This window comes from Leucopleurus acutus (genome assembly GCF_964270905.1).
Source record: "Leucopleurus acutus genome assembly, chromosome: 5".
NCBI classification, from domain to species: Eukaryota; Metazoa; Chordata; class Mammalia; order Artiodactyla; family Delphinidae; genus Leucopleurus; species Leucopleurus acutus.
In genome coordinates, this window is record NC_139147.1 from 12,388,210 (window position 1) to 12,405,128 (window position 16,919).

Here is a 16,919-nt window from a genome sequence, read left to right on the forward strand (position 1 = left end):
GTTGCTGGATAGTTTGGGGAGGGTCGCTACGGCAGCAGCCGCTCGAGCCACTCTAGAGATGCGAATTCGAATCAGCCCCACGAAGGAGTACGGACACTTTCCCTGACCCTTCAGTGCGGAAAACCGGAGCAGAGGCAGCAGACACCGGGGATCCGCGATCTGAGACCGCCTCTTCTGTGCGTTCCAGACCCGAAGCAGCGGGAGGCAATTCCGGAAGTGGAGACTGGGGGCGGCGGAAATGCTACCGAGGCTCGGAGCTGCAGTGGGGAGACTGCTGCGGGGCTGGGCATCTGTGGGTTCCCACCACCCCACCCATTCCCGACCTAGCAACCTCTAGGTGGGAAAAGAGGGAAAAGAGACTCTTGGGCCCCAGGCGAGCCGACTGGGCGGCCAGCGCTCCACTCAGCCGGCTGGTCTGTTTGAGGGTTGCCCTGACGACACCCACTTCCGGGAGCAGGGCTCGGCGAATCCGGCTCGCCGGGTGCGGACGGGCCCCGGAGGCCTTCCCGGACTGTGTGGATCTGTGTGGACTGTGCTCGCCAGCACCTGCTCCCGGGAGTGGAGGGCGAGGTCTCCGCCCCAGCCTCGGGGTGTGACCTTGAGCGGCGGCCCTCAGACTGTTTCTTTGTTGCTACTGGCAACAGCCACTTCCGGGAGCGAGTGCAGTTCCCCCAGCAACGCGAGACCCGGAGCCCCGGGTTCCCGCCTCCCAGCGGCAGTTAGTCGGTCGGTCGTCGCTGTTCGCCGCTCATCCTGGGCCTTCTCGCCTCCTCGGCGGGACCTCCGGAGCCACCATGGTTCTGCTGCACGTGAAGCGGGGCGACGAGAGCCAGTTCCTGCTGCAGGCGCCGGGGAGCACGGAGCTGGAGGAGCTCACGGTGCAGGTGGCCCGGGTCTACAACGCGCGGCTCAAGGTGCAGCGCGTCTGCTCAGGTGCGGCCCGGCGGCGCGGCGAGTTTGCCGGCTGGGTTGGGGTGGGGGCCCGCACCGCGAGGGCCCCGGAAGGGAAGAAGAAACTGGGCCATCTGGGACGAAGTTGGGCGGGACCAGCGAGGCTTTTTCGGGCAGGCTGGGGCCGAGGGTCAAGTTTGTGAAGATTTGCAAAGATATGCGGCAGCCGGGCTTGAAATGGGACAGCGGGGTTCGCCAGAGATGCTTCAAGAGCTGGTGGACCGCGAGGAGAGGCTCCCGGAGCCGGCGGGGAGGGCGCACCCCAGGGTCTGGGAGCCGGGATTGGGGCGCTGTGAGCAAACCGAAATAGATCCTGTACAGAGGAGGCAAGAGGCACAGGAGGGAGCCGGAAGCTTGGGCCCAAGAGCCGGTGTAGTGGATTTCAACAAGTGTGAGAGGTGGCACGACCACTGGGCCGTTTTTTACAAGTGAATTTCCTATTTTGAGACTTTGGAGGTAGAGCAGTTTCCGGTGGTGAGCCCCCCACCTTTGGGATGGCCTTCAGAGGTAAGAAACAGTGAGAGAGCCTCGGTGTTCTTGCCTCTCTTGGTGTTCCCTTCTCCAGGAAGCAAAGCCTGATTCTCCTGTTACAGTGTTTTGGTCACTGTCCTCTCGACACTCTGGAGCAGTGCCGTCCAAGGGAGCTTTCCACCGCGATGGAAAATGTTCCCAGGTTGTGCTGTCCAGTAAGGTATCCACTAAGCACAGGGGGCCGTTGAGCACCACCAAGAAACTGCGATTTTTATTTCATTGCATTTCAACTTAAATCCAAGTAGCCACGTGCAGCTAGTAACTGCCACATTAGGCAGCGCAGTACTTGACAGGATGCTACTCCAGGTGTGCTCTAGGGTGTGATTGTGTCTACAGTTATACCACGTGATTTTTGTACCATGGAGAACTCCTTAAGCGTCATGGTTTCTACCTTTATGGGTCATATGTATAGTTTCTTAGTAAAAATTACTGACTCCAAAACAAGCTCGATTAAGTGTTATTTTAAAATGAAAGCATTTGGGGAGAAAAGGGCCTCAACTTCTTTTTCTATGAAATTATCCATTGAAATGTGGTGCTGATTGTTCAGGCATGTTAGTGAACTTAAAACCCATTCATTTGGGACTTCCATGGTGGTCCAGTGGTTAAGACTCTGCACTTCCACTGCAGGGGGCGCGGGTTCGATCCCTGGTGGGGGAACTAAGATCCTACATGCCATGCGACGTGACCAAAAAAAAACCCAACCCACTCATTTAGTCTACAGTCCTTGTTATCAGCCGTGATTCAGGCAGGCCCCAGTGCTATGCCCACTGAAGACAGGGATGAATGAGACCAGCTCCTTGACGCCCCAGATACTTACAGTCTGATGGGGAGAGAGATAATATGTATCCCATAAATAGCCCATTAAGTTCCACCATTTGTTCCATAGTACTGTATTATTACAGGCCATCTAGTGTCTTCACACAGTGCTATGGGAAGACTTAGCTCCACCTACCTCCTTCATGTGAAAGAAAGGAGAGAGAGAGAGAAGGAAAGAGAAGAAAGAAAGAAAGACAGTTTTGCAAGGTTGAAATGTGGATTCGTTTGGGGGTGAATATATATGGAACAGGAAAAATATAAAGCATGCATCTGAATAGTGAACATGATACTAGAAAATCAGGATCTTGTCTCTGCCACTGTGGAAGGGCATGAGCTGCCTTATATCCTCCCCAATGATCAGATGTACATAAATCCTTTATAAAGTATTTATATAAAGTTTTATATACAGTAGTTGAAGTGTGACCAGAGCAAGCCTCAGGTGATACAGCTGCAAATTAGGGAAGATGAGGATGTTGATAACGGTCTGGCCTACCTCTCAAGGTTAAATTAAATGAGATAAGCTATGTGAACGCACTTGGAAAACCATAACTCCCTATGTGGATGTGTATTCAGACTGTCAATGAATTTGAATTTGTGCTTCCTGAGTGCCGGGAAGTATAACATAGCACAGTGGGTTAGAGCACAGAACCTGTAGCCTGTGAACGGTGGGTAAACACCCAGACTCTCTGCATCGGTTGACCTAGGACAAATTGGTGAGCATTTGTCAGAGGGCAAGGACAGATCTGGCGCATAGCAAGTGGCATCAGAGTGTTTGTTAAATAAAATAGCCAATGGGCAAGACCCCTGACCACTAGGGAGCTTACATTCCAATGAGGTGTAAGGTTTTATGATGATGACTACCATACATATTGTCTAACTTTCTCTTGTTTTTAAGAAATGGAAGAATTAGCAGAACATGGTGTATTTCTCCCTCCCAATATGCAAGGACTGACTGATGACCAGATTGAAGATTTGAAATTAAAGGATGAATGGGGTGAAAAGTGTGTCCCCAGTGCGGGTTCAGTATTTAAAAAGGATGATATTGGACGAAGGAATGGACAAGGTAATTCAGCATTTTTCTTCTCTCTGCATGCCTGAGTATAGCGATAAGTACGAAAGCAGTTCTTTAAGTTAAAAAATTATGAAATACTTATAAATACAAACTTATAAAATACTTATAAATACAAACTTATAAAATACTGCACCATATAACTACTTGTAAAACACTAATCCAGAATGAATTAGGTGGAAAAGAAGGCATCTGTCTTCTTGCTCTAAGTTGCAGCTAGCTTTTAAATGTGATAGATGAACCATAAGAAATTACCATTTTTTGTTCTTTCTCTAATTGCTTTAGGTGCAAGGTTAGGTTGTTTATTTGAGATGTTTCCTGTTTCTTAAGGTGGGATTGTATTGCTATAAACTTCCCTCTTAGAACTGCTTTTGCTGCATCCCATAGATTTTGGGTCATCGTGTCTCCATTGTCATTTGTTTCTAGGTATTTTTTTATTTCCTCTTTGATTTCTTCAGTGATCACTGGTTATTAAGTTATTAAGTAGTGTATTGTTTAGCCTCCATGTGTTTTTTTTTTTTTTTTTTCATGTGTTTGTATTTTTTACAGATCTTTTCCTGTAATTGATATCTAGTCTCATAGCGTTGTGGTCGGAAAAGATACTTGATACAATTTCAGTTTTCTTAAATTTACCAAGGCTTGATTTGTGGCCCAAGATATGATCTATCCTGGAGAATGTTCCATGAGCACTTGAGAAGAAAGTGTATTCTGTTGTTTTTGGATGGAATGTCCTATAAATATCAATGAGTCCATCTTATTTAATGTATCATTTAAAGCTTGTGTTTCCTTATTTATTTTCATTTTGGATGATCTGTCCATTGGTGAAAGTGGGGTGTTAAAGTCCCCTACTATGAGTGTGTTACTGTTGATTTCCCCTTTTATGGCTGTTAGTATTTGCCTTATGTATTGAGGTGCTCCTATGTTGAGTGCATAAATATTTACAATTGTTATAACTTCTTCTTGGATCGATCCCTTGATCATTGTGTAGTGTCCTTCTTTGTCTCTTCTAATAGTCTTTATTTTAAAGTCTATTTTGTCTGATATGAGAATTGCTACTCCAGCTTTCTTTTGGTTTCCATTTGCATGGAATATCTTTTTCCTTCCCCTTACTTTCAGTCTGTATGTGTCTCTAGGTCTGAAGTGGGTCTCTTGTAGACAGCATATATATGGGTCTTGTTTTTGTATCCATTCAGCCAATCTGTGTCTTTTGGTGGGAGCATTTAGTCCATTTACATTTAAGGTAATTATCGATATGTATGTTCCTATTCCCATTTTCTTAATTGTTTTGGGTTTGTTATTGTAGGTCTTTTCCTTGTCTTGTGTTTCTTGCCTAGAGAAGTTCCTTTAGCATTTGTTGTAAAGCTGGTTTGGTGGTACTGAACTCTCTCAGCTTTTGCTTGCCTGTAAAGGTTTTAATTTCTCCATCAAATAATGAGATCCTTGCTGGGTAGAGTAGAAAGTTAGATCAATGGAACAGGATAGAAAGCCCAGAGATAAACCCACGCACATATGGTCACCTTATCTTTGATAAAGGAGACAGGAATGTACAGTGGAGAAAGGTCAGCCTCTTCAATAAGTGGTGCTGGGAAAACTGGACAGGTACATGTAAAAGTATGAGATTAGATTACTCCCTAACACCATACACAAAAATAAGCTCAAAATGGATTAAAGACCTAAATGTAAGGCCAGAAACTATCAAACTCTTAGAGGAAAACATAGGCAGAACACTCTATGACATAAATCACAGCAGGATCCTTTTTGACCCACCTTCTAGAGAAATGGAAATAAAAACAAAAATAAACAAATGGGACCTAATGAAACTTAAAAGCTTTTGCACAGCAAAGGAAACCATAAACAAGACCAAAAGACAACCCTCAGAATGGGAGAAAATATTTGCAAATGAAGCAACTGACAAAGGATTAATCTCCAAAGTTTACAAGCAGCTCATGCAGGTCAATAACAGAAAAACAAACAACCCAGTCCAAAAATGGGCAGAAGACCTAAATAGACATTTCTCCAAAGAAGATATACAGACTGCCAACAAACACATGAAAGAATGCTCAACATCATTAATCATTAGAGAAATGCAAATCAAAACTACAATGAGATATCATCTCACACTAGTCAGAATGGCCATCATCAAAAAATCTAGAAACAATAAATGCTGGAGAGGGTGTGGAGAAAAGGGAACACTCTTGCACTGCTGGTGGGAATGTGAATTGGTACAGCCCTTATGGAGAACAGTATGGAGGTTCCTTAAAAAACTACAAATAGAGCTACCATATGACCCAGCAATCCCACTGCTGGGCATGTACCCTGGGAAAACCATGGTTCAAAAAGAGTCATGTACCAAAATGTTCATTGCAGCTCTATTTACAATAGCCCAGAGATGGAAACAACCTAAGTGTCCGTCATCGGATGAATGGATAAAGAAGATGTGGCACATATATACAATGGAATATTACTCAGCCATAAAAAGAAACGAAATGGAGCTATTTGCAATGAGGTGGATGGACCTAGAGTCTGTCCTACAGAGTGAAGTAAGTGAGAAAGAGAAAGACAAATACCGTATGCTAACACATACATATGGAATTTAAGAAAAAAAAATGTCATGAAGAACCTAGGGGTAAGACAGGAATAAAGACACAGACTTACTAGAGAATGGACTTGAGGATATGGGGAGGGGGAAGGGTAAGCTGTGACAAAGCGAGAGAGTGGCATGGACATATATACACTAACAAACGTAAAATAGATAGCTAGTGGGAAGCAGCCGCATGGCACAGGGATATCGGCTTGGTGCTTGGTGACCGCCTGGAGGGGTGGGATAGGGAGGGTGGGAGGGAGGGAGATGCAAGAGGGAAGAGATATGGGAACATATGTATATGTATAACTGGTTCACTTTGTTATAAAGCAGAAACTAACACACCATTGTAAAGCCATTATACTACAATAAAGATGTAAAAAAAAAAAGAAATTACCATTTTTGTAGGCAACAAGTGATTGAAAATTGGCATTTTCATGTGGTTCGACCTAATCGTTTGAGGGGATAATCATTGATAATGTATTGAAGGGTGTGTTTTGTTACAGTTTTTAGATCAGGGTTTATTTAGAGATTCTGTGTGGAAGGAGGAAATAAATGTCAGCCCAACAGTCTCCACTCGAATTGAGGACATGTCCCTCTTTTGTACAGAGCAGCTTAGGACACACCAGCACACTGAAGAAATTCCTCTTGTTTTAGTATATGGTTGTTTGTGTGGAATTGGAAGGGAAAAGGGATGATAACCCATTTTGATAGCTTCTTATCCCTTTTAACCTGCATAAAAAACTCCATTTAAAAGACTATAGGGGCTTCCCTGGTGGCGCAGTGGTTGAGAGTCCACCTGCCAATGCAGGGGACACGGGTTCGTGCCCCGGTCTGGGAAGATCCCACATGCCGCGGAGCGGCTAGGTTCGTGAGCCATGGCTGCTGAGCCTGCACGTCCGGAGCCTGTGCTCCGCAACGGGAGAGACCACAACAGTGAGAGGCCCGCGTACGGCAAAAAAACACAAAACAACAACATCAACAAAAAAGACTATAATTGGGACTTCCCTGGTGACGCAGTGGTTAAGAATCCGCCTGCCAATGCAGGGGACACAGGTTCGAGTCCTGGTCCGGGAAGATCCCACATGCCGCGGAGCAACTAAGCCCGTGCACCACAACTACTGAGCCTGTGCTCTACAGCCCGCGAGCCACAACTACTGAGCCCACGTGCCACAACTACTGAAGCCCGTGTGCCTAGAGCCCGTGCTCTGCAACAAGAGAAGCCACTGCAATGAGAAGCCCACGCACCACAATGAAGAGTAGGCCGAACTCGCTGCAACTAGAGAAAGCCCGCGCGCAGCAACGAAGACCCAATGCAGCCAAATAAATAAATGAAGAAAGTTTAGCATGGATTCTTTAAAAAAAAAATAAAATAAAAGACTATAATTGATCAGTTAACAAACACCTAAGTATCTACTATGCCCTTAAAACACTATTAGGAGCGAAAGAAATAAAGTGTCCCTATAAGGCCTTCGCATGCTCAGAAATTTTTTTTTTAGTATTGAAGATAATAGGAATTTCTAGTATTATTTCTTTTGAACTTTAACCTAGAAAATAGTTGGTTGTCTTCCACATCTTTTCATACCTAAACCCATTCTCAATTTGGAGAGATCTTCTGCTTTTTAGGAGGAATTGCATCAATGAAAAAACTAATGGTACTCGTAAGAAGAGTTAACAGTTTATTTTTACCAGTTCATTATTCATCTTTAACCAAGATTGTCTTAATCACTTTTATTTTAATACAGTTTTGTATTTCTAGTATTTTCAATGGCTATGTTATTTATTCAGCATATGAAGTTTGAAAGATTTTTACCTAATTTCTTACAGCCAGCTTTCCTGTATCCCTCATCTGATTTCCATTCTTGTACTTTCTCTCATCTCACTTCCTCCCTGACGCAGACAGAAGGGATTAAGATGTTTAAGAAGAGTTTTAAAGATGGCTGTCTCTCTCCCCCTTCCCTTTTTTATTTTCATAGCTCCAAATGAAAAGATGAAGCAAGTTTTAAAGAAGACTATAGAAGAAGCCAAAGCAATAATATCGAAGGTTAGCTTTTTAAATGAAGCCTTTCTTTCCTTTCCTCCCTCCCTCCTTCCCTCCCTCTCCCTCTCTCTCTTTCCTTTTCTCTTTCCTTCTTTCTTTCTTTTTCTTTCTTTCTTTCTTTTCTTCCTTTCTCTCTCTTTCTTTCTCTCTCTCTCTTTCTCTCCCCCTCCCTCCTTCCCTCCTTCCTCCTTCCAGAGGCAAGGGAAACAAATATGTTCGGGGTGGGCCCTAGCTTTTCCTTTTCATAATTGTCCTCAATCCTCCCAGTTCTTTCAGGTCTGACAGAAATGGGTATCGGCTTGTGTAACTGTGGTTCACATATGAATTGCTGCATATATGATTTTGTTTCCTTAACTTTTTTTTTTTAGTTGACGTATAGTTGATTTACAATATTGTGTCAGTGTCAGGTGCACCGCATGGTGATTCAGTTGTGGTTTTTCCTGATTATATTCTGTTTTAGGTTATTACAAGGTATTAAATATTAAACCCTTACTGCTTGTCCGTTTTATGTGTTGTAGTTTGTAACCCTTAAGAACTAATGAAAGAGGAACGGGGAGATGCGAACGTTGTAACCACAGGCTGGATCTACAGATACCTGACTGGCACAGCATGCGTTTATTACGAATTAGCTTTTTGTAATTGTCTTAAGTATTTACACAAAAAGTGTTTCATTGAAGGAGAAACATACCATTGACATGCATATACTGTGAGTCTGGAGGAGAATAATTTAAGGATTTTTCAAGAATTGAATGTTTGTATCAGTCGCTTTTGTGTATGTGTTGCTGGGACTAGTTGCTCCCAGCCGCCCCTGCAGGCCTTCTCACTTGACAACTGCTTTTTCTTCTGTTCCTCTCAGTGCACTGGGCATAGCTGTCATTTCTAAACCAACATTTCCCAAATTCTTCAAGCTCTTAACTAATCCTTTAAGTGCTTCAGGAAAGGCTGCCCTTCTGCCTGTTAATATAGGAAAGACTCTGGGAAAGCCGACAAGGAAGGCTTCGGTTCGATCCAATGTTTGCAAAATGCATTTGACTGCAGAACCTTTTTTTAAAAGGATAATAGCTAGTAACATCTAGTCAAATGGGCACATCTCAGAGCACGTTAGGAGAACAGTGGCCTGGACCCTGCTCCGCCCCCTTCACTCCCCACTCTTGCTTCTGTGGGTATCCTTCCTATTCATTTGTATCACTTCTTCCCTTTGCCTGTGTGTCTTTTTACATAGTCATGTCATAGTTGAGAGAGAGAGGTTTCCCAGGGGCTCCAGTCGCTTTGCTGCAGCGATTTTCCCAAAGTTGCAGAGCTCCTGGGTGGCCAGGCCTCGCTTCTCACCCGGGGCTTCCACGCTGCTTCCCAAATGCAGCCGGCGTCGCTCTCGCCTCCCTAGACCCTGCCCTGCGGGGGGCACTTAGCCCTGTGGGTCAGAACCCACTGGGCGAGCAGGGAAGGAAGAGTTCAGGTCCCAGCAGCCCCACTGTGACCAGTCCCTTGGCCCTGGGCCTGGGACTCCACCTCCATTGCTCAGGTTCCTCAGGGTGAGAGTGGAAGACGGTGGAATATCGAAACTGGGGCTCCTTGGGATGGGACGATGGTGTCCATGCCGCCTCTCTTCCTGGGACCCACCCTCTGCTGTGAGTGGGAGACCAGGACAGCGGGGAATCTCTGTCGTCCTGAGGCCGCACCGTGAGTTTCTCTGTCACCCAACCATGGCATCTGGTGGGGAATCACCGCCCTTGACATTGGTGGAGTTTTTGTAGAAAATGACCCCGTGGCGCTCCCTTTCTGCATATATTGGTAGTGGGGGGTGGAGCCCTCCGAGTGGGACAGCTTCCCTCCGGTGACCCCGGATCCGGGAGATCTTCACACCGTCTCTACGGCATGTGCCCCTCCTGGGAAGGCCTGATTTATGAGGATTTATGACTTGGAAACAATTTCATAAGCCGCACTGGGAGTAGGTAAGGCAGGAATATTACCTCCGTCTTACAGATGAGAACGTAGGTTTAGAGAGTTTAAATCTGGGCCTCCAGGGCATTCTGCCTTCCCTGGGGTGCAGCAGCTTCAGGCCACGGGTACTGCCTGGTCCCCGGTCCCCCCGGGACTTGGGCATCCACGCTGACGATCCGTGTTGTACCAGGTCACGGGACTCCTGCATTTCCTCGGAAGCAAGGATTTTCATCTCCCTTCCGTGTCACTTGCCTACAGCTCGGTCAGGTTATAACTCACAGTTACTCAGAGCGGTTCCGTCTCAGATGTGGGCCCTGATGTCGCCCTCGTAGTGCAGGATCCTCCATCCTTCCCTGCCCCCGCCCTTGCCCCCCAGCCCCTTGCCAGCGTGCCGAGGGTTCCCGATAACCCCTCTCCCCTGCCTTGCCTCCCAGCCCAGCGGGGCCCCAGGCGGCCTCTTGCTGGCTCCGGGTCTCTGCGTGGCCCGTGCTCCTGGCCTGACCTCCTTTGCTGAGCAAGCTCTGACCTCATGGGGACTGCGGGCCCGCTGGCCCTCCCCCCAGCCCGTCTCAGACCCTTCCTCTCCTTGGGCTCCTGCCCTCTCACCTTCTCCGTGGCATATCTGCCTCCTGCTTTGGCAGTGAGGTCGAGGCCGTCTGGCATAAGCCCTCGGTTCTCTGTCCCCCCTGCAAACCGTCTCTTCCTGTATCTCTCTCGTTCTTCCCTCGAAACTGACCAGTGTCTCCTGCCCCTGGGCTCTCCCACTTCCGCTGCTGCCCCCACTCCAGCTGGTCTGCATCCCCCTTCTAGAAACCCAGGAGGAATAATGCCTTTAGTCTCTCCTGTCCTATGGCAGCATCTGCTCTGTAAGCACACTCGGGCCTCCTACCTTAGCCTGAAATCAATCCTCTGCAGCTTAACCTTCCACCTGCCCCCCCAACACTCGCCTCCCCCATCTTCCCACCCCCAGCAGCTTTCCCGAAGGAGAGGCCCCCAGATCCTCGGACCAGATGCTCCCGGGTTTCTCAGAACCTGGCCTCTGTTTTCTTCCACCACAGAAATGGCCGCCTCAGGGCCAACAGTGACCCCCCTCCTGCAAATCCAGGGGCTTTTCCCGTCTGACTCCTGGACCCCTCTCTGTCTTTCGACCACGTACATGAGCCTCCTCTATCCTGGTTCCCTCCCGGCTTCCTGGTTGCTGTTTTCTCTGGCTCTTGCTTCTTAAATTTGGTGTTTCTCAAAGTACTTTATCCTGAATCTCTTCTCTTTTCTTTCTGCTCTTTCTTCCTCAGCATTTTATCTTCTCTGCCAAATACAGATTCCACTCTCCACAATAACTCTCAAATCTCTGTCCTCTACCCCAGCATCTTCCTTTACTTGCAACCTGAGTTTCCAGCTGGTTTCTAGAAGGTTCTACCTGAAAGTCCAACCAGTACTTCAAACTCAAGTTTTCTAGACCTGAACTCATTGATTCCTCTGCCCTGTGTTCTTTACCCAAGAGGAAGCACTTCCTGCAGACTTTCCATTTCTACTAAGAGCCACTGCTGTCTCGGTTATCCAGGCTCAGTGTCACCTTCGTCACTTCCTCTCTGTCACTCGTATGCCTTAAGTCTGGTCCTGTACCGTCCACTCCCATGGATTTAAGATGCATCTTAAATCCAACCCCTCGTTTCATTTCCACGGTCACCACTTTATTTAAGGCTCCCCTGATAGCCTTTTTTTTTTTTTTTTTTTTTCCGGTACATGGGCCTCTCACCACTGCGTCCTCTCCCGTTGTGGAGCACAGGCTCCAGACGCGCAGGCTCAGCGGCCATGGCTCACGGGCCCAGCCGCTCCGCGGCATGTGGGATCTTCCCAGACCGGGGCACGAACCCGCGTCCCCCGCATCAGCAGGCGGACTCCCAACCACTGCGCCGCCAGGGAAGCTCCCCTGATAGCCTTTGTGTTCAGACACCAGCTGGGGGGCCTGTAACTCAGCTCTGACACTAACTACCCGGGGCTGGCACGGACCCCGCAAGCTAAAGGGTGAGTTCCTCGGCCAGACTCGCCCGACGTCAGGCTCCAGGTGACCTGCAGTCTGTCTGGTTTGGCCGCAGGTTTGGAGGTTCCCACCACCCCCCTTCAGGTTCAGTAATTTGCTGGAATGACGCACCGAGCACGCTGGAAGTGCTGTATTTCCTATTTTGTTATAAAGTTTTGTTACAAAGCATACAACTCAGAAACCGCTGGATGGGAGAGACCCATAGAGCACAGTTAGAGCCAGGGGCAGGGGGTGCAGAACCTCCGTGGCCTCTCCTCCGTGGACCCCGGGTGCACACCTTCAGTGTGCTCTCCATCCAGGAGCTCCACTGAGCTTCAGTGTCCAGAATTTTTATCAGGGTTCCATTGTGTGGACCTGATTGGTTAAATCAGTGGCCACATGACTGAGCTCCTCTCCAATCCCCTTCTCCAGAGGTGGTGATGATGGGGGTGCGGGGAGGGTGTCTGAAAGCTCCAACCTGCTAGTCCCAGCTTGGGCTTCCTGGGGGGGCCACCCCTCCCCAAACTATCCAGGGGTTCACATGGATCACCTCGTCAGCATGAACCCAAGTCTGGTCAGAGGGGGCTGCTTAGGAATAATGACAACCCTATCACTCAGGAAATGCCAAGGGTTTTTGAAGCTCTGCGCCAGGAACAGGGGGCAAAGACCAGCTACACTCTCGATTACGTCACACCTTTCTCTGCACTCTTCAGGGCCTGCTACGTGGTCTGCCCCCGCCCGGGTCCATTCTACAACCACTGCAAGATGAGTCTCACAGCGTCACCACTTCTTCCCAGAGAAGCCACTCGCTGCCCATCGCCTCACTGTCAATGCTAACTCCTCAGCCTGGCGTTCACGGCCATCCCAAAACAGGCTCCAGCCTGGCCGGCCAGCAGTGCCTTCCCTTCCCCGAGCTGCATGGGCTGCTAGCTGTTACCTGCTTTTCTTTGCCGTTGCTTGTCCTGAAGCACTCTGTTCCCTGAGATGCCGTCCCCTCTGCCCTGTTTCCTGATGCCCTCTCGCATCTGTACCGCTGGACTGGGGTTCCTCCCCTCAGAGTGTCCTCTGCACTTCACCCCTCTTGGTGCCGCTCGTATCCTGCCTTATAACCTAGGTCGTGGTGGCCATGGCTCAGCCCCAGAAGTAGACCGTAGTCACTTGGGTAGCGAGCGCCGTCCGATTCTTTCTGTCGCTCTGGCAGCATCTGGCGCGGGTCTTGTACAAGAACTTGATTGAGATGTGTTGAGTTGATCAGCTGCATCACAGATAACAATGCCTGTAATCACTTTCAGAAACACGTGGAAGCCAATGTCTGCGTCACCATGGAGATGGTGAAAGACGCCTTGGACCAGCTTCGAGGTGCAGTGATGATTGTTTATCCCATGGGGTTGCCGCCATACGATCCTATCCGGATGGAATTTGAAAATAAAGAAGATCTGTCGGGGAGTCAGGTATGTGGCTCTTGGGGTTTCTTCCAGGTGAGTCCCTTCCCTCCCCCAGCCCCCAAAGAGCAGCAGCCCCTCCAATTTGACCTTTCTCTGCTGATGTAGTTTGTTGCTTCATACACAGCTTTCCATTTTGCTAGACTAGGCTTCAGAGCAGAGTTGTGAATTCAGGGGAGGACCCCGAGGACGTGCTCCTGCCTGAGGGCTTGGCCCCCACACACAGGGGTGGCAAGAGACAAGGGAGTAACTGAAAACAGTCCCATTTTCTTTGACCACTGGGAAGCCAAAACCCTAATTTGTGCCTATTTCTACCCTTTGCATGGAATTTTGTGTTCTAGCCTTATCTCTTTTTTTTCCCCAATACATTTATTTATTTATTTATTTATTCGTTCATTCATTCATTCATTCTTGGCTGCGTTGGGTCTTCGTTGCTGCGCGTGGGCTTTCTCTAGTTGTGGCGAGCAGGGGCTACTCTTTGTCGCGGTGCACGGGCTTCTCATTGCGGTGGCTTCTCTTGCTGCGGAGCATGGCCTCTAGGCACGCGGGCTTCAGTAGTTGTGGCTCGCGGGCTCTAGAGCGCAGGCTCAGTAGTTCTGGCGCACAGGCTTAGTTGCTCCGTGGCACGTGGGAGCTTCCCGGACCAGGGCTCGAACCCGTGTCCCCCGCATTGGCAGGCGGATTCTTAACCACTGCGCCACCAGGGAAGCCCCTAGCCTTACCTCTTGCTCCTTATTATTTTCTTAGCTTTCTGTTCCACTTTCCTTTGTTTTTCTCATTTTTTCATTCCTTATCCTGTGGGACAGTATCTTTTTCTCTGAGCCATCTTAAATAGGCAGGATATGCAGAAGCAAACGAACAGCCCCATTATACCTATACAGCTCTTCCTCAGTTTATGATGGGATTATGCCCCAACAAACCCAGCGTAAGTTGGAAATACTATAAGTTGAAAATGCATTGAATACATTTAACCTACCAAATATCATAGCTTAGCCTAGCCCACCTGAAACGTGCTCAGAACACTTACATTAGCCAACCGTTGGGCAAAATCATCTAACACAAAGCCTATTTTATAATAGTGTGATTTATTGAATACTGTACTAAAAGTGAAAAACAGAACTGTTGTCCGGTACGGACAGTTGTATCGGTTGATTACTCTGGCGATCACAAGTTACTGCCGTTGCCCAGCATCACGAGGAAGTCTCATACTCTACATCACTAGGCCGAGAAGAAATCAAAATTCAAAATGTAAAGCATGGTTTCTACTGAATGCGTATCACTTTCACACCATCATATAGTCAAAAAGTCATAAATCGAACCATCGTAAGTCAGAGGCTTTAGTATTTAAACACCCAGCAGGATCCCCATCTTCTTCCCTGGCAGTAACCTAAAAATCCATCTAAGACAGACCTTATATCATGGATGAGGGTGCAAATGAGATAGGATACCCGCCACCTTCCAGAAGTGACCTGAGTCAGGGCATGAGTTGAAACTAACAGGAAAGGTGCTGAAATGAGTGAGGGCTTTGAGTCAGGGGCATTAGTGCTGCCCGTGGGGGACGGCAGGGGAGGGCAGGGTGCTGGAAGCCTGTCCCACTTCCGATGCTGGGAGGGGCATTGGCCAGGCTCCCTGCCCACAGGGCCGGGCCACACCCTTGGCCGTGTCCTGACTACCTTAAAGCTGGTTCTTACCGTGAACCCAGGCAGCACTCAGTGTCATCACAGAATCAGAGGCACAATTGTGGTGGGCAGCGAAGGAGCTGAGACGAACAAAGAAGCTTTCGGACTACGTGGGGAAGAACGAAAAAACCAAAATTATCGTCAAGATTCAGCGGGTAAGTACTTTAACATGTCACTATTTTTCGCTTACTTGCAAACTGATAAAACTTTACATTAAATCTGAAAGATTTAAACTCTTGTGCAGACACTTTAATCCTGCCGGTCCAGGCTTAAAGTCAAACTGTCCTCTTTATGGGGCAACAAAAACATGAAGGAAATATGGATCGGTGGACAGTATCTGGAGTTTGTTTTAATTGGGGGGAAAGGAGAGTATGCTGCGTTCATTTCAACTTTAAAAATGGGGCTTACAAAAAAAAAAAAAAAAAAATGGGCTTACAAGTAACTAAAACTGTTTCTTGAAATGAAAAATACCGCCCAGAGCACGGATCTCAAGTTTTTCTAAGTGCTGACGGTCTGTGAAAGAGGTGGAGGGCTGGAGACCTGTCAGGACTTCGTGTGGAGCCGTGTACCTGCAGGCTGCTTTGTTGTGTGCTCTCTCCTAAATCACCTCTATAGTTTGGGGGTAACAGGGTCCCCCCACGATTATCTCTACCCCTCCCTCACTGGACCTGCAGTGGCTGACTTGGGAATGGCTGTGAGCAACACGGCACCCTCCCGCCTCCACTGTGAGGGCCCAGGGCCAGAGCGAGACTCCCCTCGTGATCCGCTGTGGGTGAGCAGAGATGCATGGCCTGTTTATCTTTAGCAGTCGGCAAAGGCAGTTGTAAGGCGTGAGCTGTAACTTCCTGGGTCGTCCTTATAAGAACGCCTCAGTCCGCAATTTGCTGTCCCCCCCGCCTTTTCAGAGGGGGCAGGGCGCTCCAGCGCGAGAGCCCATCATTAGCAGTGAGGAGCAGAAGCAGCTGATGCTCTTCTATCACAGGAGACAAGAGGAGCTCAAGGTACCGTGTGGCTGATGGATCCTCAGCTAGCTGGCGCCTGGGGCGTCCGCCCCCCACCCCCAGGCCTTACTCTGGGCACGGGGGTAGCTCGGGGGGCTCTGCAGGATGTGGTGAGGGCACGTCCTGAGCTGCAGCCTCGCCGGGGCTGCGGGGGCCCTGCCCGGTGTCCGCCTGCCTTAGGCTCTGGCGGTGTCCTGCTTCTGGGGACGTGGGGGGCAAGGAGGTTGGTCGTGGGTTCTGCAGAACACTTCCCTGAAATGCCTTCCTGAGCAAAATACGTTTGTGTCCAGAAACTGGAAGAAAATGACGACGATTCCTGTTTAAATTCTCCGTGGGCAGATAACACGGCTTTGAAAAGACATTTTCATGGAGTAAAAGACATAAAGTGGAGACCAAGATGAAGTTCACCAGTTGATGAAGCTTTCTAAAATATTAGCTCACCTTCCTTTTGGCAAAATAATAATAATAATAACTAAAAAGGACACCCACAGCTCTCTTTGAAAGTTGTTGAAATTTCTGGTTTTCCTAGTTGCTTTTTCAGTTTGAATGTTTAAAATAAAAGTTATTCAAGGCTTTAGAACTTAATAAATACATCCTCAAAAGAATCCGCCTAAACTATTTTTATTTCAGGACGACTATCTACTAATCTGAGGTTTTTCTTTGGCAAACTACTGAAGATATAGTTACAAACATTTTTTGCTTCCTGATTGCTTTATTTTATATTCTCATAACAGCTGCTGTATTGCAGGAGGTTGAAAGTACCTTTTCTCCCAGGGATCTGCTGTGAAACTCCACTGTCAGTGGCCACTAGAGGCCGCCCGTCACTTCCTTACCCGCATTCTTCCTG

The 16,919-nt window shown here is 48.1% G+C and overlaps 1 protein-coding gene across 2 annotated transcripts; it reads left to right on the forward strand.

The window, feature by feature from the left end:
• The first annotated feature begins 741 nt into the window (after positions 1-741).
• Positions 742-16,666, forward strand: LOC309961854 (cilia- and flagella-associated protein 298). Of its 2 annotated transcripts, XM_082839336.1 has the most exons (7): positions 742-933; positions 3,194-3,361; positions 7,925-7,992; positions 13,243-13,401; positions 15,095-15,226; positions 15,977-16,072; positions 16,363-16,666. In XM_082839336.1, the coding sequence occupies exons 1-7, from the start codon at positions 795-797 to the stop codon at positions 16,471-16,473; spliced, it is 873 nt and encodes a 290-aa protein (XP_082695462.1). In that variant the 5' UTR covers positions 742-794; the 3' UTR covers positions 16,474-16,666. The 2 variants fall into 2 exon arrangements, with proteins under 2 accessions (XP_082695462.1, XP_082695463.1); XM_082839337.1 differs by lacking the exon at positions 7,925-7,992 and having other exon boundaries at positions 798-933.
• Positions 16,667-16,919: the final 253 nt, after the last annotated feature.